The sequence below is a fragment of the Rhinoraja longicauda genome, chromosome 34, assembly GCF_053455715.1.
Source record: "Rhinoraja longicauda isolate Sanriku21f chromosome 34, sRhiLon1.1, whole genome shotgun sequence".
In the NCBI taxonomy this organism is placed as follows: Eukaryota; Metazoa; Chordata; class Chondrichthyes; order Rajiformes; family Arhynchobatidae; genus Rhinoraja; species Rhinoraja longicauda.
In genome coordinates, this window is record NC_135986.1 from 23,494,013 (window position 1) to 23,521,143 (window position 27,131).

At 49.7% G+C, this 27,131-nt stretch overlaps 1 protein-coding gene across 1 annotated transcript in view; it reads right to left on the reverse strand.

Moving 5' to 3' along the window:
* The window catches only part of polr2g (RNA polymerase II subunit G), a 29,473-nt gene extending 3,480 nt beyond the window's left edge, over positions 1-25,993 (reverse strand). The window contains exons 1-7 of the mRNA XM_078427631.1: positions 25,865-25,993; positions 20,045-20,154; positions 12,697-12,856; positions 9,515-9,565; positions 6,511-6,576; positions 989-1,060; positions 451-484 (exon numbers count right to left, since the gene is read on the reverse strand). Of these exons, the coding sequence (XP_078283757.1) occupies positions 451-484; positions 989-1,060; positions 6,511-6,576; positions 9,515-9,565; positions 12,697-12,856; positions 20,045-20,154; positions 25,865-25,876 (505 nt within the window). The 5' untranslated portion in view covers positions 25,877-25,993. The remainder of the gene's footprint in view (positions 1-450; positions 485-988; positions 1,061-6,510; positions 6,577-9,514; positions 9,566-12,696; positions 12,857-20,044; positions 20,155-25,864) is intronic.
* Between the last annotated feature and the right edge of the window lie 1,138 nt (positions 25,994-27,131).

A 27,131-nucleotide genomic window follows, 5' to 3' on the forward strand; every position in this document is an offset into this window, starting at 1 on the left:
GCCAGTTCATTGGCTATATTTAAGAGGGAGTTAGATGTGGCCCTTGTGGCTAAAGGGATCAGGGGGTATGGAGAGAAGGCAGGTACGGGATACTGAGTTGGATGATCACATTGAATGGTGGTGCAGGCTCGAAGGGCCGAATGGTCTACTCCTGCACCTACTTTCTATGTTTCTATGTCTATGTATTCCAAATGTGACCTCACCGCCACCTTACAAAGCCTTACTTAGCCTGTCTACCATAACTCTCCCTGTTACTTATTCCCAGCCGTCCTTGTCACCGTCTCCAGCTAGCCCTTCCACGCACGGTACTAGGAAGCACAGTGAAGACCATTCCACGCCTGTAGCCTCCGGTGGCCACAGGTTTCGGCATCTTATTGTGCACCCAGAGCAAGTGGAGGCTTCCACCACATAAATCAGATGGGCATGCAGCAGGGCAGCACTTGTACTCACCGAGGTAGTCATCCATCAGAGAGCCAATGGCAAACTGCAAGAAAGAAAGCACCATTTAGTTTAGTTTAGAGATTCAGAGCGTAAACAGGCCGTTCGGCCCACCGAGTCCGCACCGACTAGCGATCCCCGCACATTAACACTACCCTGCACAAACTAGGGACAATTTTTACATTTACCAAGCCAATTAACCTACATTCCTGTACGTCTTTGGAATGTGGGAGGAAACCCCAGATCTCAGAGAAAACCCACGCAGGTCACGGGGTGAACGTACAAACTCCTGGTCAGGATGGAACCCGGGTCTCTGGCGCTGCGAGGCAGCAACTCTACCGCCGTGCCAAGGTGCTGTCCTTACTTTCCAAGATAAACTAATCTCATCTGCCTACATATGATCCACACCCCATGCATTCCCAGTTTATCCATGTGCCGCTCTAAACGAATTGACCAAAGTTGTTGTAGTGGGAGGGCAATAGTCTGTTGTGCTAGCCAATATCCCGGCAGCCATTGCCACAGTCTACAAAATACAGGTGTGTATACTTACAATGTCATTTTTATCCACTCTGGTTCCCACAACTTTCAGTCGAATTTCGTCGTCTTGCTGGATGACTATGTCCTTGAATAAAAGTTCCAGACAGTTAGAACGGTCTTGTTACCAAACCCGGCTGACAACCTTTACACGCAAAGCACCATCAGGAAAAGACCACCTGCTCTGTTTATACACCAATGAGCCAAAACATTATGCCCACCTGCCTAATCTGCTGTTGGTCCTCCGTGTGCAGCCCCATATGCAGCAGGGTGCGATGCACTGTGTATTGTGACACATTCCACCCGTGACCACCATTAACATTTTCTGTGACTTGTGCCACAGTCGACCTTCTGTCGGTTCGGACCAGAGGGGATAGCCTTCGTTGCCCTCGCGCATCGATGAGCCTTGGGCGCCCAACACCCCGTCACCGGTTTGTCCTTCCTCGGACCACTGTCGGTCGGTACTCACCACTGCTGACCGGGAGCACCCCACAAGCCTTGCCGTTTCAGAGATGCTCTGACCCAGTCGACAGGCTGTAACAATTTGGCCCTTGTCAAAGTCGCTCAGGTCTTTACTCCTGCCCATTTCTCCTGCATCCTGCAACTTCAAGAACTGACGGTTCACTTGCTGCCTAATATATCCCGCCCCTTGACAGGTGCCATTGTAACAAGGTAATCAATGTTATTCACTTCGCCTGTCAGTGGTCATAATGTTTTGGCTGATCTGTGTATGTAATCAGGTGGAGGGAGGTAAGATACTAGTGAGGAGATCCTGGGCCAGAGGAGAGGAACTTGGACGAAAACAATTCCTCAAAGCTCCTAAAGTGGGATAATCCCCGCCCGAGAGATCTCTGTCTCCAAGGATTGGATGCAAGATCTTGATATACAATCGGGGGAAGGCACAAAAAAGAGGTGGACCAGGGGCTGAAAGACCAATGTTTGAGAAACATGTGGACAAGTACATGGTAGGATGGGTGTAGAGGGATATGGGCCAAATACAGACACGTGGGACCAGTGCAGATGGGGCTAGTGTAGATTAGGCATGATGGCCGGTATGGACAAGTTGTTTCCATGCTGTATGACTTTTAAGGGTGAAATTGGACGGAAAATTCTTCCAAGCCTTTGATATTGTCCCCATAAAATTCTAACAAAACCTGGGTGGCACAAGACGGAGAGGTTTGTAGGTTAATTGGCTTTGGTAAAAATTGTAAATTGTCCCCAGTGTGTAGGATACAGGGATCGTTGGTCGACGCAGACTGGGTGGTCCAAAGGGCCTGTTTCCGCGCTGTGTCTCTAAACTAAACTCAAGGTGCTCCTTGGAGGCACGTGGAGACACGGCAGCAGAGTACCACCCTACAAAGTAATCCAGAACCTCACCACGCTTTAAAGCAGGTACTTGCGGTGGTATAAGAAAATAACTGCAGATACTGGTACAAATCGATTTATTCACAAAATGCTGGAGTAACTCAGCAGGTCAGGCAGCATATCGGGAGAGAAGGAATGGGTGACGTTTCGGGTCGAGACCCTTCTTCAGACTGATGTCAGGGGGGCGGGACAAAGGAAGGATATAGGTGGAGACAGGAAGATAGAGGGAGATCTGGGAAGGAGGAGGAGAAGGGAGGGACAGAGGAACTATCTAAAGTTGGAGAAGTCGATGTTCATACCACTGGGCTGCAAACTGCCCAGACGAAATACGAGGTGCTGTTCCTCCAATTTCCGGTGGGCCTCACTATGGCACTGGAGGAGGCCCATGACAGAAAGGTCAGACTGGGAATGGGAGGGGGAGTTGAAGTGCTCGGCCACCGGGAGATCAGTTTGGTTAATGCGGACCGAGCGCAGGTGTTCAGCGAAGCGATCGCCGAGCCTGCGCTTGGTTTCGCCGATGTAAATAAGTTGACATCTAGAGCAGCGGATGCAATAGATGAGGTTGGAGGAGGTGCAGGTGAACCTTTGTCTCACTTGGGTCCTTGGATGGAGTTGAGGGGGGAGGTAAAGGGACAGGTGTTGCATCTCGTGCGGTTGCAGGGGAAAGTGCCCGGGGTTAGGGTGGTTTGGGTAGGAAGGGACGAGTGGACCAGGGAGTTACGGAGGGAATGGTCTCTGCGGAACGCAGAGAGGGGAGGGGATGGGAAGATATGGTGGGGTCCCGTTGTAGGTGACGGAAATGTTGGTGGATGATATGTTGGATCCGCTGGCTGGTGGGGTGGAAGGTGAGAACGAGGGGGATTCTGTCCTTATTGCGAGTGGGGGGAGGGGGAGCAAGAGCGGAGCTGCGGGATGTAGAAGAGACCCTAGTGAGAGCCTCATCTATAATGGAGGAGGGGAAGCCCCATTTTCTGAAGAACGAGGACATCTCGGAAGCCCTAGTGTGAAACACCTCATCCCGGGCGCCGATGCGGCGTAGACGGAGAAATTGGGAGTAGGGGATAGACTTTTTGCAGGGGACCGGGTGGGAAGAAGTGTAGTCCAGATAGCTGTGCGAGTCAGTGGGTTTATAGTAAATGTCCGTCACTAGTCTGTCTCCTGTGATGGAGATGGTGAGGTCCAGAAACAAAAGGGAGATGTCGGAGATAGTCCAGGTATATTTAAGGGCAGGATGGAAATTGGAGGTGAAGTGTATGAAGTCAGTGAGTTCTGCATGGGTGCAAGAGGTAGCACCAATGCAGTCGTCGATGTAGCGGAGGTAGAGTTCGGGGCTGGGGCCAGTGTACGTCTGGAACAGGGATTGTTCGACGTACCCGACAAAGAGGCAGGCGTAGTTAGGGCCCATGCGAGTGCCCATAGCTACGCCTCTGGTTTGGAGGAAGTGGGAGGAGTCAAAGGAGAAGTTGTTGAGGGTAAGAACCAGCTCTGCTAGGCGGAGGAGAGTGTTGGTCGATGGGGATTGGCTGGTTCTACGGTCGAGGAAGAAACGGAGGGCTTCGAGACCATCCTTGTGGGGGATGGAAGTGTAGAGTGACTGGACATCCATGGTGAAGATGAGGGAGTGGGGGCCTGGGAACCGGAAGTTATCGAGGAGATGGAGAGCGTGTGAGGTGTCTTGGACGTAGGTGGGGAGGGATTTAACCAGGGGGGATAGGATGGAGTCGAGGTAGGTAGAGATAAGTTCGGTGGGGCATGAGCAGGCAGAGACAATGGGTCTGCCGGGACAGTTCTGTTTGTGCAATTGTGTACTTGCGGTGGTGGTAGGTACCTGGAATAGAAGTACCGGTTTTAAGGACATTCGGGGGCCGTTGTGGAGAGATTATGGTCACAACGCCATCAACCACCGACAAAAGCAAATGAAAAATAATCAAATGAAACAGCAGAAATCAGAAATAAAAAAACAGAAAACTCAACACCAGGCAGCGTTTGTGGAGCAATACAACACAAGTTCCTTATTGGGTGGCAGTGGTGCAGCGGCAGAGAGCCAGCTTCGATCCGGACTATGGGTGCTGCCTGTGTGGAGTTTGCACGTTCTCCCTGTGACTGCGTGGGTTTTCTCCGGCTGCTCCGGTTTCCTCCCACACTCCAAAGACGTGCGGGTTTGTAGGTTATTTGGCTTCTGTAAACTGTCCCGAGTGCGTTTAGGATAGTGCTAGTTTATGGGGTGATCGCTGCTTGTCGCACTCAGTGGGCCGAAGGGCCTGTTTCCGTGCTGTATCTCTAAACTAAACCATAAAAAGTTAACACATTAGGTCAAGGACCTATTTTTAGTTTAGTTTAGAGATACAGCGCAGAAACAGGCCCTTCGGCCCACCAAGTCCATGACGACCAGCGATCCCCGCACACTAATACTATCCTACACACCAGTGCTTCTTTAAACTTGTTGTTCGTCCTTTGGGTTCGAAGATGACCATGACTTTACTTTCAGTTGGAGGATTGGTGACTGTGGGTCCGGAAGTGACTGGTGAGGCTAATCCGGGCCCGGAAGGCACGCCCACACGTAGGACATAATTGGATGGGTGCTGATTCACCCTTGAGTCTTTATCACAAAATTTCATTCACCCGTGACTAAATTTTCTGCTGCTTTTTGGGGATAATTTTCGTCTTATTCTCCCGTGTGAGAATTAAAAAAAAAAAAACAGAATAAATTAAGTTATTCACCCCTCTAGTTTCATTCACCCCAAAATAATTTCATTCACCCTTGGGTGAACCATTCACCAGTTTAAGAAGCACTGCTACACACACTGGGAACAATTTACAATAATACCAAGCCAATTAACCTGCAAACCTGTCTTTGGAGTGAGGGAGGAAACCGGAGATCCCTGAGAAACCCCATGCAGGAAGAACGTACAGACAGCACCCATAGTCAGGGCCCATTTCCTAATTCTGATGAAGGCTGTTCACACTGCAATGTTGAAGTGATAATGGGTGCCTGACCTAACGTGCACCATATATATATATCTCCACCGATGCTGTCGATTCTGACATTTCATGCTTTTCATTTCTGATGAGGACTCTTTATACTGAAATGTTCAACCAGGTTCTTTCTCTGATCTGCTGAGTATTTCTGGGCATTGTCTGTGATTTTTAAAGATTTCAAGGAGCATCTTCAGTATTTCATGCACTTTTAGCGAGATGGTCAAACTTGGCTTCAAAGGGTTTGACTTTAGGTAGGACGGCGATCTTGAGGGGTCACGGCCGCCCCGATCTGCCTTAACCGCATCCGTGCTTTTAATCTTGACCATGTCAGCAAAGCAAACTATTCAAACGTAGAGTGCACGAACCACGAGCGGCGTTCATTTCTCATTGAAGACTCCACGTTCACGATAACAGCGGAGTCACTGGACTTTTCCCCACATTCTTTGCCAGTCTCCTGCAGCAACCCATCACGATCCCCCCCCCCGGTCAATTGGACATCTTCTATGTACTAAAACTCTCGTTTGTTTGTTTGTTTGTTCCTGAACTGCAGCCAAAACGGTACACGATAGCGCAACAATTTTAGGCCCACCTTACTTACCGTCGTCCCTTTGGTGCTAATGGAAGAAGTTTCATTGTTATATTTTTTAGGTTATTCACATTTTAAAGTTTAAATCTATCTCCTAGGGAGGGAGGGATGGGGGTGGAGGGAGGGATGGGGGTGGAGGGAGGGAGGGAGTTGGGGAGGGAGGGAGTGGGGGAGGAGAGGGTGCTGCACCAATGCAGTAGAGGTTTGGGCCCAACGGGTCCACTTGGTCTAGTTGGGGAATAAAAGTGCGGCCCATTCCTTATTCATTACCACCACTAATAATAATAATCTTTTTTCTATTCCTAAATCAACAAAGCTAGAGGAGACACAATAGATTGCACATGCTGGAATCTCGAGCAAATCACAAAAATTGCTGGAGGAACTCAGTGGGTCAGTGAGCACCTGTGGAGGGAAATGGGCAGATGACACTTTGGGTAGGGACCCTTCTTCAGATACAAAGGGTCCCGACCAGAAACATTGCCCGTCCATTCCCTCCACAGATACTGTCCGGCCCGTTGAGTTGCTCCAGCTCTTTATATTTTGCTTGAGCAACTGAGGATTCTGAGCATAGAGTTTTCAGTAAATTATTTGCCATCCATTCACCATACCTCATCGCCGGTCTTGTAGCAGGGAGGGTTGGAATTCGGGTCAAATTCCATTTCTGATGGAATAGACTGGGAAAGAAAACACAAAGATTAATCACTTAAAAACAGACTAAAATCAATGTTACGGCCTACCAACAATGCAAACTCACAAGACTTTAAATCTCTATTTGTTTTTTTTTTAAAGTTTAGTTTGGTTCAGAGATGCAACGCGGAACGTACAAGATATCTTATCGAAACGTATAAGATTATTAAGGGGTTGGACACGTTAGAGGCAGGAAACATGTTCCCAATGTTGGGGGAATCCAGAACAAGGGGCCACAGTTTAAGAATAAGGGGTAGGCCATTTAGAACTGAGATGAGGAAAAACTTTTTCAGTCAGAGAGTTGTGAATCTGTGGAATTCTCTACCTCAGAAGGCAGTGGAGGCCAATTCTCTGAATGCATTCAAGAGAGAGCTAGATAGAGCTCTTAAGGATAGCGGAGTCAGGGGGTATGGGGAGAAGGCAGGAATGGGGTACTGATTGAGAATGATCAGCCATGATCACATTGAATGGCGGTGCTGGCTCGAAGGGCCGAATGGCCTCCTCTTGCACCTGTTGTCTATTGGAAACAGACCCTTCGGCTCACCGAGTCCGCACCGACCCCCGCACATTCACACTACCCTAGACGCACTAGGGACAATTTTACATTTATACCAAGCCAATTAACCTATAAACCGGTAAGTTTTTGGAGTGTGGGAGGAAACACTCCACAAACGTGCGGGTTTTGTAGGTTATTTGGCTTTGGTGGAATTGTAAATGGTCCCGAGTGTATGGGATGGTGCTAGTGTGGTCGGTGCAGGCTCGGTGGGCCGAAGGGCCTGTTTCCACTCTGTATCTTTAAGGTTTAAAGTAAAGTTATGCCACTTTTATAGAAATAGGTTTGCTAGATTACACAGAAGACACCATGCCAGAACAGGCCCACTTGGCCCACCCGGTTGGTGCAGTGGTTACACTACACAAAATATTTTTCCAGTTATTTACCTCTTGCGTATTTCCTTACAATTCTTTTTTTTAAATGCATCCTTTTTTAAAGTGTTTTTAGTTTAGTTTAGAGATACAGGGCGGAAACTGGCCCTTCGGCCCATCGAGTCCGCGCCGACCAGCGATCCCCGCACGTCAACTCTATCCTACACACACTAGGGACGATGTACAATTATACCAAGCCAATTAACCTACAAGCGAGCACGTCTTTGGAGTATGGGAGTAAACCGGAGCACCTGGAGAAAACCCACGCAGGTCACAGGGTGAACGTACAAACTCCACATGAACACGCACACATGGTCAGGATCGAACCCGGGTCTGGCACTGTGAGGCAGCAACTCTAACGCTGTGCCACTGTTTTGTTTTGTGTCAACTAAACTCTATTTGTGGGGGGAGGGGGGGGGGAGGGGGGAGGTAGTGCTACTAATGTCTGGGCAAAGACCTTCCATTAATGCTGTGCAGAATTTGTAGCCTGCTCTTTATGCCAACCTAGCTGTGGGAGAGAGAGTTCCACATTTGCAACAGCCTCCGAGTATAGCCTTTCCTCGAATACTTCAGGGGATTTGTTAGGCGTTCTCTCTCAGCTATGTACTCTGGCATTGGCTCCACCGCCCACACATCCTCGCAAGAGAGCTCTCTTCTGTGTCTGCTGTAGCCAACAGTTACACAAGTTTAAAACAAAAATTCCCTTAATTCTTCTCTTGGTTAAGGAGGTTTAGCCAGTTTAGTTTAGTTTAGTTTAGAGATGCAGCGCACAAGCAGGTCCTTCGGCACACCAATTCCGTGCCGACCGCTAGACTACACGCTAGGGACAGTTTACAATTTTTTACCGAAGCCAAATTAACCTAAAAAAACCTGTACATCTTTGGAATGTGGGAGGAAATCGGAGCACCCGGAGAAAGTTGCTGGGGTTAAGAGGAGGGAGTGGGATTTACAGATTCTTTTATAGTGACTGTTGTAGTCATTGGTCAGAAGGCAAACAACAGTACAAGCAACAGCACAAAAGGACTCAAGTGGGGGAGTTGTAATATTTGGCAATTCAAAGGCCTTGTGGTGACTATTACTCATAACAGCATATCATTTCCATACATTTGTAATGAAACAATGTCAAAACTCTCAGCTGCCATAATGGGACTGACACCCACACACACTGGATTGACTTGTCTAGAAACTTTACCAGTTAACAGTATTCCAGTGCCTGCTGGCTACAACTTACATGTTGGTTCATCCGTAACAGAGGACTCTCTGATTTACAGGCTCAGGCTATTCTCTGCCCCCTGGCACAACACAGCGGACACAAAAGAACAGGGACACACTTGGAGGCGGACGATAGACACAAAATGCTGGAGTGACAGCCTCGCTGGAGGGAAGGAATGGGTGACGTTTCGGGTCGAGATCCTTCTTCAGACTTAGGAAGGAACTGCGGATGCTGGTTTACACTGAAGATAGATGGAACCGCAACAGCGGGTCAGGTAGCATCTCTGGAGAGAAGAAGGGTCTGAAGAAGACGGACATCAAGTGCTGCCGGAAGGTCATCAACTGGGTGAAAGACTCTCTTTGGTCTGGCTGAATCTTGTTGGCCTCCCAGCAGAGAGATGTCCGGTTGGGGAATGTCGCTGACTGGCCCGCTCCAGACTGCAGGAGTACATGCTGAGGGACACGCAGCCAACGCCAAGGCTCTGTGGAGGGGGGGGGGGGGGGAGAGGATCACAGTTTAGGGTCCTTCCGCTGCTGGACATTGGGTGGGGGGGGGGGGGCAGAGTCTGGTTGGGGCACCCCTCAAACAAGGAAAGGGATATCACACCCGGGGGAGTGGGGTTGGGAATGGGGCATGAGTTGCAAGGGTTTTGTTTAATGATAGGTGCAAACATTACCGAGTATGGCACTAATAAATGAACAGACGCTAAAAACGTCTAAAGTGTTTTTGCATAGTTTTTTCTAAAATAAATTCCGAGTAAAGTTTATTTTTGGAGAAAAAAAACTTACATGTCTGGAGATGAAGCAGGACATGGGACCAATTTCAGTGAAGAGTCCAACCTAGGGGGCAAAGAACATAAGACCATAAGACGTGAGTGCAGAATTAGGCTACTCAGCCCATCAATTCTATTCTGAATAAAGGCTCATGAAGCTGGAGTAACTCAGCAGGTCAGACAGCATCTCTGGAGAAAAGGAATAGATGACGTTTCGAGTCGAGACCCTTCTTCAGACCCGAAACATCATATCCCCCTTTTCTCTAGAGATGCTGACTGACCCGCTGAGTCACTCCAGCTTCTTGTCTATCTCGGTTTAAACCAGCATCTGTAGTTCATTCCTACAATAGACAATAGGTGCAGGAGGAGGCCATTCGGCCCTTCGAGCCAGCACCGCCATTCAAAGCGATCATGGCTGATCATTCTCAATCAGTACCTCGTTCCTGCCTTCTCCCCATACCCCCTGACTCTGCTATCCTTAAGAGCTCTATCTAGTTCTCTCTTGAATGTATTCAGAGAATTGGCCTCCACTGCCTTCTGAGGCAGAGAATTCCACAGATTCACAAACACATAAGTTTTTCCTCATCTCAGTTCTAAATGGCCTACCCCTTATTCTTAAACTGTGGCCCCTTGTTCTGGACTCCCCCAACATTGGGAACATGTTTCCTGCCTCTAACGTGTACAACCCCTTAATAATCTTATACGTTTCGATAAGATCCCCTCTCATCCTTCTAAATTCCAGTGTATACAAGCCCAGAACGTTCCACAGATTCACAACTTTCTGACTGAAAAAGTTTTCCTCATCTCCGTTCTAAAAAAGTTTTTCCTCATCTCCGTTCTAAAAATGTTTTTCCTCATCTCCGTTCTAAAAATTTTTTTTCCCTCATCTCCGTTCTAACTGGATTGGAGGGTTTCAACTACAGGGAGAGGTTGAATAGACTTAGATTGTTTTCTCGAGAATGTTGGAGATTGAGGGGAGACCTGGTAGCAGTACATAAAAATTTTGAGGCATAGAGAGGGGTAGACAGTCAGAACCTTGTTCCCAGGGCGGAATGTCGAACAATAGAGATAAGGTGAGAGTTTAATGGAGATGTGCGGGGGAGGTTTTACAGAGCATAGTGGGGCCCTGGAACACGTTGCCAGGGATAGTGGTGGAGGCAGATACGATAGTGGAATTTAAGAGACTTTTAGACAGCACATGGAAGTGTGAGGAATACAAGGATATAAATCATGTACAAGTAGATGAGATCAGTTTAACTTGGCATTACGTTTGGCACAAACATTGTGGACCAAAGTGTTCCTGTGCTGTACGTTCTAAAGACCAAGCCCCCTGAAACAAAGGGGAACAGTATGCATCTGAGCTATTAACCTGAAGTGGTAATAATTTCTCTGTCCACAGACCGTAATCTAGGCTGCGCAGTTAATTTGAGTGTAGATTAGATTTACAGCATGGAAACAGGCCCTTCGGCCCACTGAGTTCACGCCACCAAGCATCGATCACCTGTTCACACTAGTTCTACGTTATCCCACTTTCTCATCCACTCCCTACGCACGAGGGACAATTAACCTGCAAACCCGCATGTCGTTTCGATGTGGGAGGACACCAGAGCACCTGGAGGAAACCCACGTGGTCGCAGGGCGAGCCTGCAGACTCCACACGGGAAGAACCAGAGGACAGGATCGAACCTGGGATTCTGGCGCTGTGAGGCAGCTGCACTACCAGCCGTGCCACTGTACCGCCCCTGATTTTAAAATCAGTTCCTTTTTTTGCACCATTTTCATTTTTAATTACTTAACTCATGGGTAAAGCAACTCTTGCATAGATCACATTATCTAACATTAGTGGTGCCTTGAAGGATATTGGGAGGAATGACAGCAAACATAGCTATTTCTCTGCAAACAATGAATAAAGTTGGATTCATGGAGCAGCAGATCGCATCCTCTGATCGCCACCACGTACTTTTGGTTTAAACAAAGCCTGATGTAAACGGAGGAACAGTGGCAGGTGAACTCGCTGGTCTTCAGATACAAAGTGCTGGAGTAACTCAGTGGGTCAGGCAGCATCTCTGGAGGACATGAATAAGCAATGTTTTGGCTTGGGACCCTTCTTCAAACTGATTTTGGTAGAGGGAAGAAAGCTGGAAGAGAGATAGGGCATGAAGTGATAGGCTGGCATAAAGCGCTGGAGTATCTCAGCAGGTTAGGCAGCATCTCTGGAGGAGATGAATATTATATTGGAAAGTCAGCAACTAAGTATTAAGTTTAAAGCTGAGTGATTGGACTGCTGCCAACAGACACAAGCTAATTCTTGCTAAATGTTTAAGAGCAAAGCCAGAAAAGGCTTCATACCAATAGACAAAGCTGACAGCTGCTCAATGAAATGTACCCTGCATTGTGAAGTAATGTTTATTCTCTGCCCTCCTGCAAATAAACAGCGAGAAAATAATAGAACAATCCTTTGTTTAAAAGGTTTGGGTGTTGGCACAGCGATAGTGTTGCTGTCTCACAGCGCCAGAGACCTGGGTTTGATCGCTGGAACATGTTGGTCAGTGTGGGCAAGTTGGGCTGAAGGGCCCGTTTCCACGCTCCATCACTTTATGACAGGGTGCTGTCTGTATGGAGTTTGAACGTTCCCCCGTGACCGCGTGGGTTTTCTCCGGGTGCACCGACCGGTTTCCTCCCATACAGGTTTGTAGGTTAATTAGTTTAGAGATACAGCGCGGAAACAGGCCCTTTCGGCCCACCGGGTCCGCGCCGACCAGCAATCCCCGCACATTAACACTATCCTACGCCCACTAGGGACAATTGTTTTTCACATTTACCAGGCCAATTAACCTACATAACTGCACGTCTTTGGAGTGTGGGGGGAAACCGAAGATCTCGGAGAAAACCCACGTGGGTCACGGGGAGAACGTACAAACTGCGTACAGACGGCACCCGTAGTCGGGATGGAACCTGGGTGTCTGGCACTGCATTCGCTGTAAGGCAGCAACCCTACTGCTGTGCCACCGTGACCACCAAATTGGCTTCTGTAAATTGCCCCTAATATGGAGGACAGTGCCGGCGTATGGGGTGATCGTTGGTCGGCACGGACTTGCTGGGCCGAAGGGCCCGTCTCAGCGCTGTATCACTAGAGTCAAAACGTTTCACATAACTGCACCCAGGAGCTAGGGTGAAATAAATACAGCAGGACATTACCTTGTTAACCTGTGTGACCACGGCATCGACAACCTCTCCCTTAAAGGGGCGGAAAACAATGGCCTTGTACTTGACAGGGTACAGCACGAATCCCCGACCGGGCTGAATTACGCCTGCACCAATGTTGTCTATGGTAGTGACTGCGATGACAAATCCATACCTGCAAAAGCAAGGAATAAAAAACATAATGTAGTAGTCTACAGCACAGTTTGGAAGGATATGGACCAAACGCAGGCAGGTGGGACTGGTATCTCTGGAACATGTTGGTCAGTGTGGGCACGTTCGGCTGAAGGGCCTGTTTCCACGCTCCATCACTTTATGACAGATCAGCTACAGTACATGAATTGGTCAGCTCGATTAGCAGGCTCAGAATAAAGTCCTACATTCGAACACAAAGAACTGGAGTAACTCAGCGGGTCATGCAGCATCTCTGGAGGTCGTGTGTAGGAAGGAACTGCAGATGCTGGTTTAAACTGTCGATTGACACAAAAAGCTGGAGTAACTCAGCAGGACAGGGAGCATCTCTGGAGAGAAGGAATGGGTGACGTTTCGGGTCTCGACCTCTGAAGAAGGGTCTCGACCCGAAACGTCACCCATTCCTTCTCTCCGGAGATACTGCCTGTCCCGCTGAGTTGCTCCAGCTTTTACGTCTATCTCTGGAGGTCATGACCTAGTCATCCTACTAGTTCCACCTTGTAACCTCATTGTTAGCACATCTTCCCCAGTCAACAATGGGCCATGGTGGGCTCCACCCTTCCTGAGATCATCCGTTGCCATCCCTGTTTTGTTCTGGCCTTCCCTATCTTTCAGTATGAAGAAGGGTTCCGAACCGAACCAAAACAAAACCTATTCCTTTTCTCCAGAGATGCTGCGTGACCCGCTGAGGTACTCCAGCATTTTGTGTCCATGGACAGGTGGCATTTTGGGTTGGGACCCATCTCCGCACCTTTTGAGTCTGAAGAAGAGTTCCAATCTGAAATGTGTAGGAAAAAAACTGCAGGTGCTGGTTTAAAATCGAAGGTATACACAAAATGCTGGAAGGACCCTTCAAGAAGGGTCTCGACCCGAAACGTCACCCATTCCTTCTCTCCCGAGATGCTGCCTGACCCCGCTGAGTTACTCTGGCATTTTGTGTCTACTCCCAATCTGAAATGTCGCCTATTGCGTCTGAAGAAGGGTCCCAACCCGAAATGTCACCTATTGCCTCTGAAGACATGTTTGACCCGAAATGTTGCTTTCCTGTGTCCTCCAGAGAGGCTGCTAAACCTGCTGAGTTACTCCAACATTTGTGTTCTATGCAAGATTCCAGTATCTGTGGTTCCTTGTGTTTCCAAAGTCCTACATTTGTTTAGTTTGATCGGCAGGCTCGGAATAAAGCCCACACAATATAAACATAATATAAGCAGCCATAGTGCTAGTTGTCTGAAAGAGCTATTCCTGTCCTTCTGCTCTTTCCCTGTCACATTATAATATTAAAAAGAGCCTCAGGGATCCCAAAAGTTTGAACAAGTTTTATCTCGTAGATATTTTAAATATGGTAACCTCATTCAAGACTGGGTGGAACCTTGGATTTTTCAAACATGGGAGGACACAAACATTTTTAACCTCCCTTCCCAATCCCTTATCCCTGTCTTGGGCCTCCTCCATTGCCAGAGTGAGGCCACACACAAACCGGAGGAACAGCACCTCATATAAGCTACCTTGGGTAGCTTCTTATTCACAAAATGCTGGAGTAACTCAGCAGGTCAGGCAGCATCTCAGGAGAGAAGGAATGGGTGAAGTTTCTGGTCGAGACCCTTCTTCAGACTGTAGCTTACAACCCAACACAGTATAAACATTGAAGTCTCCAACTTTACATCAACTCTACAAAACAACTGCCCATCTTCCCAAACTCTCTCCTCCCCTCCACCTGTATCCCTTACACTAGCTGCACAATTAGCTCGGCAATCCTCTTTGCGTCAGGATTTGCAACTCTCTAATCTTTTTGTCACACACTTTGTGTGTTCATCTCTGGCTTTTGTCCAACTTTCTGCCTATCAAAACCCCCTTCGCCTATGTTTATCTATGACCTGCAAGAATGTGACCTGGCCCTCCACTCTTCTAACTTTCTTTCCACCCACCCCTGCAATCAGTCTAAAGGGTCTGAAGGGTCCCGACTTGAAACATCACCTGACCATGTTCTCCAGAAATGCTGCCTGAGTTTCCCCAGCATTTTGTTTTTTCTCCTTCCCAATAGAAACAGGCCTTCTGTGGTCATAAATGATATCCCCTTTAGACTTGACTTTACTTTAGACTTTACAGCACAGAAACAGGCCCTTTGGCCCACCGAGTCCGCACCAACCAACAGTCACTCCATATACTAACACTATCCTACACACTAGGGATAATTTTACCAAAGCCCATTGACCTACATATACCAAGCCAATTAACCTATAAAACCAGCTTGTCTTCGGAATGTGGAAGGAAACCGGAGCACCCGGGGTCAGAGGGAGAACATACAAACTCTGTACAGGCTGCATACGTAGCCAGGATCAAACCAGAGTAGCACCTCTACCCGCTGCACCACTGTGGCTCCCTGATAAACGGCCCACGCAAAGGGCTTGCACAGGCAATGGTTGACACTGCTAAAACAGCATTTTGTGGCGGTCCCTGGATATTAGGCCACTCCTAGGGTCAGTCCCCTCGGCACATGACGGACAGGGTCGAGGGACTGCCCACAGGCCACGGGGTTTCTACTCAGGGCTTTTTGGTGAGTGTTCATCCCTTCAGTGGAACTCGTTGTGAGTGGATGATCACAACCTGCATTAAAGAACTTTCACAACCTGCCTGGTGTCCAGCCTATTTCTGGCCACTACATTGGTGACCCCGACGTTCATCACGCGTCGTGATGGACCAGAAAAATGCACAGCCGGTCCCGAAGCCGTCGTGCTAAAGCTCCCGACTTTGTGGACCGAAGAGCCTGATGTCTGGTTCCAGCGGGCAGAGGCACAGTTTCCGTGACGGTGGATGAAACCAAATATTTCTACGTCGTCGGCGCTCTGGACCAGGCAACTGCAAGGCGAGTTATACCTTACCTCCGCGCCCCCCCCCTGGCAGCTAACAAATATGCGGGCCTCAAGGCCCTGGTCTTCAGGAGGCTGGCCATAACGATTCCGAGCGGGCAACTCGGATTCTGCGTAAGTAGGGCCTCGGTGACCGCCGGCCGTCGGCCCTCCTGGAGGACATGCTCGCCCTTATGGGCGACCATGAGCCCTGTTTCCTGTTCAAACATGCTTACCTTCGGCAGCTCCCAGCCGACATCCGCCTGCAGCTCGCCAGCGATCTATTCACCAACACGGAGGCGCTGGGCGAGCGCGCTGACCAGCTGTGGATGGCCCGTCAGGAGGAACTGGAAGCGCTGGCTGTTGTCTCAGCAGCGTCGGGAGGCGCACAGCAGGTCGGGGCCTCCGTCGACCGCGTCTCAGGGCGACCTCCACGGCGAAATCCGGCCGCCATCGGGCACCCCAGTGCAGGCACGTCGTCCCCGCACGGCCCGCCGGCAGTTCCTTCCGACGCGAGCAGAGGTCGCTGTTGGTCGGCCCAGTTGGCACCATCGCTTATACCACCGAACACCAGCAGAGGGGGCTGGTGCTATTATCACCGCCGCTGGGGACCAACAGCCGAGCAATGTCACCTGCCTTACGCCTTCCCGGGAAACGTAGGGGCCGGCCGTCAGTGATTCCCTCGGCCGCCGGCCAGATCCATCGCGTGTTCGGTCGGGATCGCCGCACCGGGGGTCGATTCCTCGTGGACACCGGAGCGGAGGTGAGCGTCCTGCCTCCTTCCATCGCCGACATCCGTGCGGGCAAACGCGGCCCCCTCCTCACTGCGGTGAACAGGAGCCCTATTAGTACTTACGGGGTCCGCACGCTCGCCCTCAACTTCGACCATAGCTGGTTTTCGTGGGGGTTTGTCATCGCCGACGTTTCCCAGCCGCTGCTGGATGCCAACTTCCTGCGAGCGCATTCAATGCTCGTGGATGTCAGGCGGCAGCGCCCGGTGCACTCCAGCACGCTGGAGCCGGCCTCCCTGCACGTTGGACCCCTGTCGTCCGTGGATACGACTTACTGAGGTGGAGGTCGGCTGGGGGCTGTGGCGGCCGCTCGCCTTTTTTAGCAGGTACCTCAGCGGCACTCAACGACGTTACAGCGCTGTTGATCGTGAGCTCCTCGCCCTGTACCTCGCCGTACGCCACTTTCGGTACTTCATGGTCGGGAGGCCCTTCACTACCTTTACAATTACAAGCCGCTCACCTTCGCATTTGCCAAGGTTTCAGATCCGTGGTCTGCGCGGCAGCACGTGTCGGAGTACACCACCTCAATCCGATTCATGGAGGGCAAGTAGAACAGGGTGGCAGACGCCTTATCTAGACCCGCGGTCCACACCGTTCTTCAAGCGGCCGGCTGTATTGACTATTCCGCCCTGGCAGACACACAGCTGGTGGACGAGGAAATGGCCGCCTATCGCACGGCAGTTTCGGGCCTGCAGCTGGAGGACATTGTCTGTGGTCCAGGGGGCGCAACGCTGCTGTGCGATGTCTCCACTGGCCTGCCACGGCCCATCATCCCCGTCGCCTGGGTGTTCGAGGTGTTCAACGGGCTTGCCGATCCCTCCATTCGGTTGACGACGGCCCTCGTAGCCTCCCGCTTCATGTGGCACGGGCTGTATAAGCAGGTTGCACATTGGGCATCCCGTGCCAGACCGCCATGGTCCAGCGACACGTACGTGCCCTTCACTACCTTTACAATTACAAGCCGCTCACCTTCGCATTTGCCAAGGTTTCAGATCCGTGGTCTGCGCGGCAGCACGTGTCGGAGTACACCACCTTAATCCGATTCATGGAGGGCAAGTAGAACAGGGTGGCAGACGCCTTATCTAGACCCGCGGTCCACACCGTTCTTCAAGCTGCAGGGGTTCGGCGCCCTTCGGCAGCGGTTCGACCACATTCACGTGGACATCGTGGGGCCGCTACCGCCATCCTGGGGCATGACCCACCTCTTCACCGTGGTCGACCGCTTCACGCGGTGGCCTCAGGCTATTCCACTGGCGGACACCTCGACAGCCACCTGCACTCGGGCCTTGGCGGCGCACTGGATCGCCCGGTTCGGGGTGCCGTTGGGCATAACGTCCGACCAGGGGGCCTCAGTTTAGGTCGGAACTGTGGTCGGCCATGGCACGCCTCCTGGGAGTTCGCCTACACCACACTACAGAGTATCATCCACAGGCAAACGGCATGGTGGAACGGTTTCACCGCCAGCTGAAGGCTGCCCTGAAGGCTCGGCTCACTTGCCCAGACTGGGTGAACGCCCTGCCGTGGGTTTTGCTGGGGATCCGCACCGCACCCAGAGAAGACTTGGCCTCCTCCTCCGCCGAGTTGGTGTATGGGGCCCCGTTGACAGTTCCCGGGGAGTTCATCCCACCGGCACAGGGCCAAGTGGAGCAGCCTTTGGACACCCTGCAAGGTCTTCGGCAGACGGTGGGCAGGCTGGCGCCGGTGCCCACGTCTCGTCATGGGTCCTTCCAACCGCACGTTCCTCCTGCTCTGGAGGACTGCCAGTTTGTTTTCCTGCGCAGGGACGCTCATCGGACACCTCTCCAGCGGCCGTACGAGGGCCCCTTCCAGGTCCTGCAACACGGCTCGTCCACATTCGTCCTGGACATGGGGGGGTCGGAGCAAGACCGTTTCGGTTGCGTGGCTGAAGCCAGCGCATGTTGACATTGATCGGCCGGTACTGGTCGTGCGGCCCCGCCTGCGAGGTTGCCCTCCGTCTAGGTTACCTCCTTCAGTGTCTGCTCCGTCCCCTCCACCTGTCGTTCGGCCGCCGATTCCTGCGCCGGGCGTGCTGCGCATCCGGGCTGGTCGCCTCGTGCGCCCTCCTGTCCGTTTCGTACCTCCGGTTCTTGGGGGGGGGGGGCCTGTGGCGGTCCCTGGATATTAGGCCACTCCTAGGGTCAGTCCCCTCGGCACTTGACGGACAGGGACTGCCCACACACGGGGTTTCTACCCAGGGCTTTTTGGGGAGTGTTCATGTCATGACCTTTCTGTCATGGGCCTCCTCCAGTGCCATAGTGAGGCCCACCGCAAATTGGAGGAACAGCACCTCATATTTCGCCTGGGCAGCTTGCAGCCCAGTGGTATGAACATTGACTTCTCCAACTTTAGATAGTTCCTCTGTCCCTCTCTTCCCCTCCCCCTTCCCAGATCTCCCACTCTCTTCCTGTCTCCATCTATAATCCTTCCTTTGTCCCGCCCCCCTGACATCAGTCTGAAGAAGGGTCTCGACCCGAAATGTCGCCCATTCCTTCTCTCCTGAGATGCTGCCTGACCTGCTGAGTTACTCCAGCATTTTGTGAATAAATACCTTCGATTTGTACCAGCATCTGCAGTTATTTTCTTATACTATCCCTTCGGTGGAACTCGTTGTGAGTGGATGCTCACAACCTGCATTAAAGAACTTTCAAAACCTGCCTGGCGTCCAGCCTATTTCTGGCCACGTCCAGGCCACTACAATTTATTACTCGTTCTTGTGGTCCCAAGAGTCACTAGTGTTGCGGCGCAAGGGTCAAGTGGACAAATTGGGAGCCTCCAGCTACCAAAAGGGCAGCGGACACCTTTGTAATACAAACTGCACCAGGTCCATTTGCTGGCCCATTCTTCTGCATCTATGAATGGTTAGTGAATACCTGCCACGACCGTGATGAGCAAATCCAAACAAAACAACTAAAAAAAAAATCACAGTGTGAGATTTACACGGGCAGGTTTTATTCCAATTGCAAACATAGCAATCACAATGGAAAAAGGGTTGATGGAAAATAACTGTGACAAAAACACAAGACACTTTTGCAGACGAGACAATATTTTTTTTATGCACAAAAAGCTGGAGTAACTTGACGGGTCAGGCAGCATCCTTGAAGAACATGGATAGGTAACATTTCAGATTGGGACCCTTCTTCACATTGAAGAGAAGGGTCCTGCCCCAAAATGTCACCTATCCATGTTCTCCAGAGAGGTTGCCTGACCCACAGAGTTACTCCAGCACTTTGTGCCTTTCCTTGGTAAACGAGTATCAGCAGTTCCTTGTTTTTATATTTTTTGGGCAGACACAGTTTAGTATATGGATTTTAAACAGGAACATAGTGCTGGAGTAACTCAGCAGGTCAGGCAGCATCAGCAGAGGACATGAATAGCTGATGTTTCAGGTCAGGACCTTTCTTCAGTTACTCCAGCACTTTGTGTTCAATGCAAGCTCTATAAGGAATCTGCAGTTCCTTGCGCCTCCATTATAAACAGGACCGGTTGTTCACTTACTTTCCAGTGCAGGTTCCTTCCACCTCAGTGAAAAGCTTCTGTTTGACGGTATTGAGGAGATTAGGGCCAAAGTATCGAGGGTGAAGCAGGATTTCATGTTCCAAAGAAATCTGTATTTACAAGGAAAGAAAAACGTGGCAAGGTTAGAAATTTATATTTTCAAGGAGCTTCAGAACGTTTTTAAGACAGCAAACAATTATACATTCAATGGAGGTGTTTCTTGCCCTCCATTATCAGGCTTTCGAACGTTACTTCCATAAACTCGGGCAATGTTCCATTTATCTCTACCTCATTGAGGACAATGGACTTTGCTTGTGAAACTGATGTGCCATAATGTTCAGAACTATATCCTGCACTCTGTACCTTCCCCTTTGCTTGATCTATTGAACTGATTGTATGTACAAGTGGACCCGTTGGGCCCATTCCTCGTAGAGGGGGAACAGGGAAGGGGAGAGCGTGTCGTCACTGAGTGAGCCCTGGACTCACAGCCTCTCCTGTATTGGTGTAGCACCCTCAACCCCCCCACTCAATTCCCCTTATCCCCCCCTCCTCTCCCCACTGACCAACTCCATCCCCCCTATCCCCCCCACTTGTCCCTTCCCTGCCCCCTCCCCACCCTCACTCCCCCCTCCCCACCCTCACTCCCCCCTCCCCACCCTCACTCCCCCCTCCCCACCCTCACTCCCCCCTCCCCCGACCCCCACCTCCCTCCCCTCCCCAACCCCCTCTCCCCTCCTCCACTGTACCCCTTCCCCTGTTCCCCAATGCCCCCTCCTCGACCCCCTCCCCCACTCTCCCCGACTCCCCCCCACCCTCACCCTCCTACCCCCACTCCCCCTACCCTTACTCTCCCCCTCCTCCCCCTCTACCCCCACTACCCCCACCCTCCCCTCCCCTCACTCGGCCACCACGCCCACTCCCCTCCGTGGAGCTGTTGGCTGCGAAAGGCACTTATCAGTGCCCGTGCGTTCAACGCTGACTGCCGACGTGCGAGTCTCTTCCGGGGCGGGGACGGGCGAGAGGGGAGAGGAGAGGGGCGAGAGGAGAGGCAGAAGGGGAGTGGCAGAAGGGGAGAGGCGAGGTGAGAGGTGCGAGGGGAGGGGCGGGGGCGCTGCCGGCGGCCATCTTGTTTTGGCGCGTGAAGAGCAAATGAAGTGGAACGTGGAGCATTGTGATGTCATACGCTGAGGACTTTCAGAAAATGGGTTAGAAAGTGAATTTTTAAACTTTAAAATCTCTCTAACGTTAAAAATGTAGTTCAATTTGAATGAGAGTTGTTACATATTATGCCCAGGATAATGGTGAGTAAGGTGGTGCAAAAATGGTGGCGCTATGGTGTACTGTTTTGGCTGTGCGATCCATAAAAGTTATGCTTTGCACAAAAAAACATGCACACGGACAGAGAGTTTTAGATAGAGAGATGGTACATCTGATCTGTTTGGAAAGCATGCAAAACAAAGCTTTTCACTGTACCTCAGTACATGTGACAATAATAAACCTAAACCTAAAATCCCAAAACTGACAAACTGAAATAAAAAACAATTGTTTTACAAATGTCTTTGAGGGGGTGGAAAGAAGCTTGGCCTATTTGCAACTTGAAAGCCAGAGTAATGTTCCCTGGGAGTTATAAGTACTCATTCCAGAGCACCACACAACGCCAGTTGAAATTTATAAGGCAGCTGATTTCCATCTACAGCTTAAAAGAATTACCAGAAGTATTGAAAACACAGAATTCAATGGGGACTTCAATGCCACGCACAAAGTGCAGCTGAACCAGGTTTTTGCCAGACTAGGTCGTCTGCAAGTGGCGAGAGCATAAACGCACGAGATTGCACAACTTGGTATTGTTCTCATCAATCTACCCGTTACAAATGCATCCATCCGTGACAGCAGTGTAAGAGCACAGCACTAAGCAGGCAAAGTGGCTCATTTATATCAAAGGCGCCTTCTATTGTGCTGCCATGGCACCACTACCCAGGACAGATCTTAGAGTTACATGTTACAACATTGAAACAAGCTCTTCGGCCCAACTCGTGCATGCTGACCAAGTTGCCTGACTGAGCATTGCCTTTATTTCACCCATGCCCCTCCAAATCTTTGCTATCACGTACCTCTCCAGATGTTCTTTAAACACTGTAATCGTACCTACCTCTACCACTAACCCTGCCAGCTAGTCCCATGTGCCCACTTGTGAAAAACGTTCCACTTCGGAGACCCTTTAAATCTTTTCCCTTTCACCGTAAACCTCCATCAGGTGAACACGTAATTTTAATTGCACCTTACAGTATATGACAATAAATTAATTTGATTAAAAATACACAGCATGGAAACTGGCCCTCCAGCCCACGCTGACAATAGACATAAAATGCTGGAGTAACGGAACGGGACAGGAAGCATCTCTGGAGAGAAGGAATGGGTGACGTTTGGGATCGAGATCCTTCTTCAGATGAATCACCCATTAACAGTAGTTCTATATTATCCCACTTTTGCATCCACTCCCTACACATTATGTATGTATGTATATGTATGTATGTGTGTGTATATATAAAAATATATATGGTATATGTGTGTGTGTGTGTGTGTGTTTATATATCTATATATATAAAATATATCTATATAAATATATATATATATATATACACACACACACATATACATAAATACACACACACACATACGTGACAATAATACACTTGATGTATTTTTCTTATAAGGTTTCCCATTTGTAAAAACATATAACAATAGTGCAAAAAACAATGCACCTAAGTGTATGTAATTCTGAGCTTATTTGGAGGTTGTAGTGTTTAATAACCTGATGGTTATTGGGAAGAAGCTGCTTCTGAACGTGGACATTATAGTTTTCAGGCTCCTCTCCCTTCTTCCCAATGCCAGGGTGGTGTGGATCTCTGATGATGCTGGCTCCCCATTTGTGGCAGCGACTCCTGTAGATGCCTTCGATGGTGGGGAGGTCAGTACTGGGTAGTGTTCACCGCTTTTTGCTATCTTCTTCGTTCCTGTAGGTTTGAGTTCCTGAATGAGTTCGAGAGAGTGTTCATTGACATACCAAATCTTCTCAGTCTGAAGAAGGGTCTCGACCCGAAACGTCGCCCATTCCTTCTCTCCTGAGATGCTGCCTGACCTGCTGAGTTACTCCAGCATTTTGTGAATAAATACCAAATCTTCTCAATCTTCTAAGGAAGTAGAAGCATTGATTGGCTTTCTTTACACCAGGAGTCCAGAGATGTGCATGCCCAGGCACTTGAAATTGTTTACTCTCTCCCAACGCTGACCCATTGATGAAGACAGGTTTATGGATCCTCGACCTTCCTCTTCCAAAGTCAACAATCAGTTCCTTTGTTGTACTGATGTTGAGAGCAACGTTGTTGTTCTGGAAGTTTTTTTTAACGTCGACCGATATCCCTCTTATACCCTGTCTCACCGTCACATGTAATTCGTCCAAAAACAGTGGTGTCGGCGAATTTGAACTGTGTCCGGCTACAGTCACGAGTATGGAGTGAGCAGTGCGGGGGGGGGGGGGGGGGAGCTGAGCACACAGAATGAAGATGAGGGGGAATTACCTGAGCCAGAGGGTGGTGAAGCTGTTAAATTCAGTTCCACAAACAGCTGTATAGGCCACATACATCACACACATACATATATATGTACACACACGCGCACACATATACATACATATCAGGATGCATCACAGCGTGTTTGGGAACAGCTGCATCCAGGACCGCAAGAAATTGCAGCAAATTGTGGACGCATTCCAGGCCATCACACAAACCAACCTCCCTTCTATGGACTCCATTTATACCTCTCGCTGTCTCGGCAAGGCCAGCAACATAATCAAGGACGAGTCGCACCCTGGCCACTCTCTCCTCCCCTCACCCATCAGGCAAAAGGTATAGAAGTGTAAAAACACACACCTCCAGATTCAGGGACAGTTTTCCCCCCAGCTGTTATCAGGCAACTGAACCATCCTACCACAACCAGAGAGCAGTGCTGAACTACTATCTATCTCTTTGATGACCCCTGGACTATCCTTGCACTAAACGTTATTCCCTTATCATGTATCTAGCACGCAACAAAAAGCTTTTCACTGTACCTTGGTACACGCGACAGTAAACTAAACTGAATACACACGCAGATACATATATACACGCACACATATATATACACACGCACACATATATATACACACGCACACATCACGAGCACATACATCAAGCACACAATCACACACATACATCACACCCACATCACATTAACACACATCACACACATACATCACACCACACACCCACATATACATCACACCACACACAATCACACCCACATATACATCACACCACACATAGTCTGAAGAAGGGTATCGACCCGAAACATCACCCATTCCTTCTCTCCTGAGATGCTGCCTGACCTGCTGAGTTACTCCAACATTGTGAAATAAACACCATACACATCACACCTACATACATCACACCCACACATCCATCCATCACACATACACATCACATACATCACACCGTACATACATCACACGCCACATGCCTCACATGCCACACATGCATCACACCACACATACATCACACACACACCACACATATGCATGCATCACACATACATCACACCACATATACATGCATCACACGCCACATGCATCACACACGCCACACATACATCACACCACACACATGCATCACACCACACATGTATCACACACACCACATATGCATGCATCACACACATACATCACACACCACATACACGGTAGCGCAGCGGTAGAGTTGCTGCTTTACAGCGAATGCAGCGCCGGAGACTCAGGTTCGATCCTGACTACGGGTGCTGCACTGTAAGGAGTTTGTACGTTCTCCCCGTGACCTGCGTGGGTTTTCTCCGAGATCTTCGGTTTCCTCCCACACTCCAAAGACGTACAGGTATGTAGGTTAATTGGCTGGGTAAATGTAAAAATTGTCCCTAGTGGGTGTAGGATAGTGTTAATGTGCGGGGATCGCTGGGCGGCACGGACTTGGAGGGCCGAAAAGGCCTGTTTCCGGCTGTATATATATGATATATGATGATATGATATGATACATCACATAACCGTACATGGATCACACACACCACATGCATCACACACGCCACACATGTGCATGCATCACACACACATGCATCACATACTTGCATCAAACACCATGCATGCATCACACACACCACACATGTGCATGCATCACACACATGCATCACACATACTTGCATCAAACACCATGCATGCATCACACACCACACATGTGCATGCATCACACACCACATGCATCACACACACCACACATGTGCATGCATCACACACCGCATGCATCACACACACCACACACGTGCATGCATCACACACACATGCATCACACATACTTGCATCACACACCACATACATCACACATGCATCACACCGTACATACATCACACACGCGCATCACACACCACACATATGCATGCATCACACACACCACACATATGCATGCATCACACACACCACACGCATCACACCCACACAATAAACATACACAAACAATAATAGTGCAAATTGACAAAACCAATGCCTCTACGTCTATGTAGTTGGGAGCTTATTTGGAGGTTGTTGTGTTTAACAGCCTAATGGCTGCTCCTGAACCTGCACGTTAGTTTTCAGGCTGTTTTCCCTGAAATTGAAAGCAAAAAACTCGCCGACTGGTCCCCCCGTCTTCGTTGCATTTCGATTTCATTGCATTCATTCATTCTTCAATCAATAGATAAATAAATACATAACCGGAGTGTGCTCACATGGTAAAACATCGCTCGGTCGCACAGCCAGGCTGAATTTGTGAAGACGATGCCGGTTTAACGAACTCGCCGCGCGCCTCAACCCGGCCCGCGCTCTCTGCGCGATGACGTCAGCCTGTGCGTGATGACGCAAGGTTCCGGCAGCGCGGTGACGCAACCTGTGATCGGCGGCGGCGACGTGGTGACGCGTAGCCCACTGCTGCCGCGCGAGTCGAGTCCGTTGACGCTCGTGCCCATTTTCTGGCGGGCATTCTCAACTCTTCTTCCTCCCGCCCGCCGCCATTTTCTCATTCCTCCCCCACGACACGGCGGTACAGCTCGACGCCCCCGAAGCCTCCCGTCGGGCAGCCAAGAGGTGAAGAGGTACAACGCGTAAACAGGCCCGTCGGCCCACCGAATACGTGCCGATCACCACGTTACTCCAGCTTTTTGGCCTGACCCGCTGAGTTATAGACAATAGACAATAGGTGCAGGAGGAAGCCATTCGGCCCTTCGAGCCTGTACGCACCGCCATTCACTGTGATCATGGCTGATCATTCTCAATCAGTACCCCGTTCCTGCCTTCTCCCCATACCCCCTGACTCCGCTATCCTTAAGAGCCCTATCTAGCTCTCTCTTGAATGCATTCAGAGAACTGGCCTCCACTGCCTTCTGAGGCAGAGTATTCCACAGATCACAGCTGGAGTTATTCCAGCTTTTTATGATAACCCCGAACATTAACATTATCCTACAGACAAACACACACACTAGGGATAATCTATATACTAAAACTCTCGTTTGTTTGTTTGTTCCTGAACTACAGCCAAAACGCTACACGATAGATAGCGTGACAATTTTAGGCCCACCTTACTCACTGTCGTCGCTTTGGTGCAAGTGGAAGACGTTTTGAAATCGGTGTTATATTTTTTAAGTTATTCACATTTTAAAGTTTAAATCTTATCTCCTAGGGAGGGAAGGGAAGGAGGGGAGGAGAGAGTGCTGCACCAATGAATGCAGGAGAGGTTTGGGCCCAACAGGTCCACTTGGTCTAGTTTATATATAAACACACACACACAGGGTTTGAAGAAGGGTCTTGACCCAAAATGTCACCTATTCCTTCTATCTAGAGATGCTGCCCGTCCCGCTGAGTTCCAGCATTTTGTGTCTATCTTTGGTTTAAACCAGCATCTGCAGTTCCTTCCCCCCTCCCCAACAGTCTTTTCAGGTGAGGCAGAGATTCACTTGCACCTCCTCCAACCCCATTTACTGTATCCGCTGTTCCAGGTGT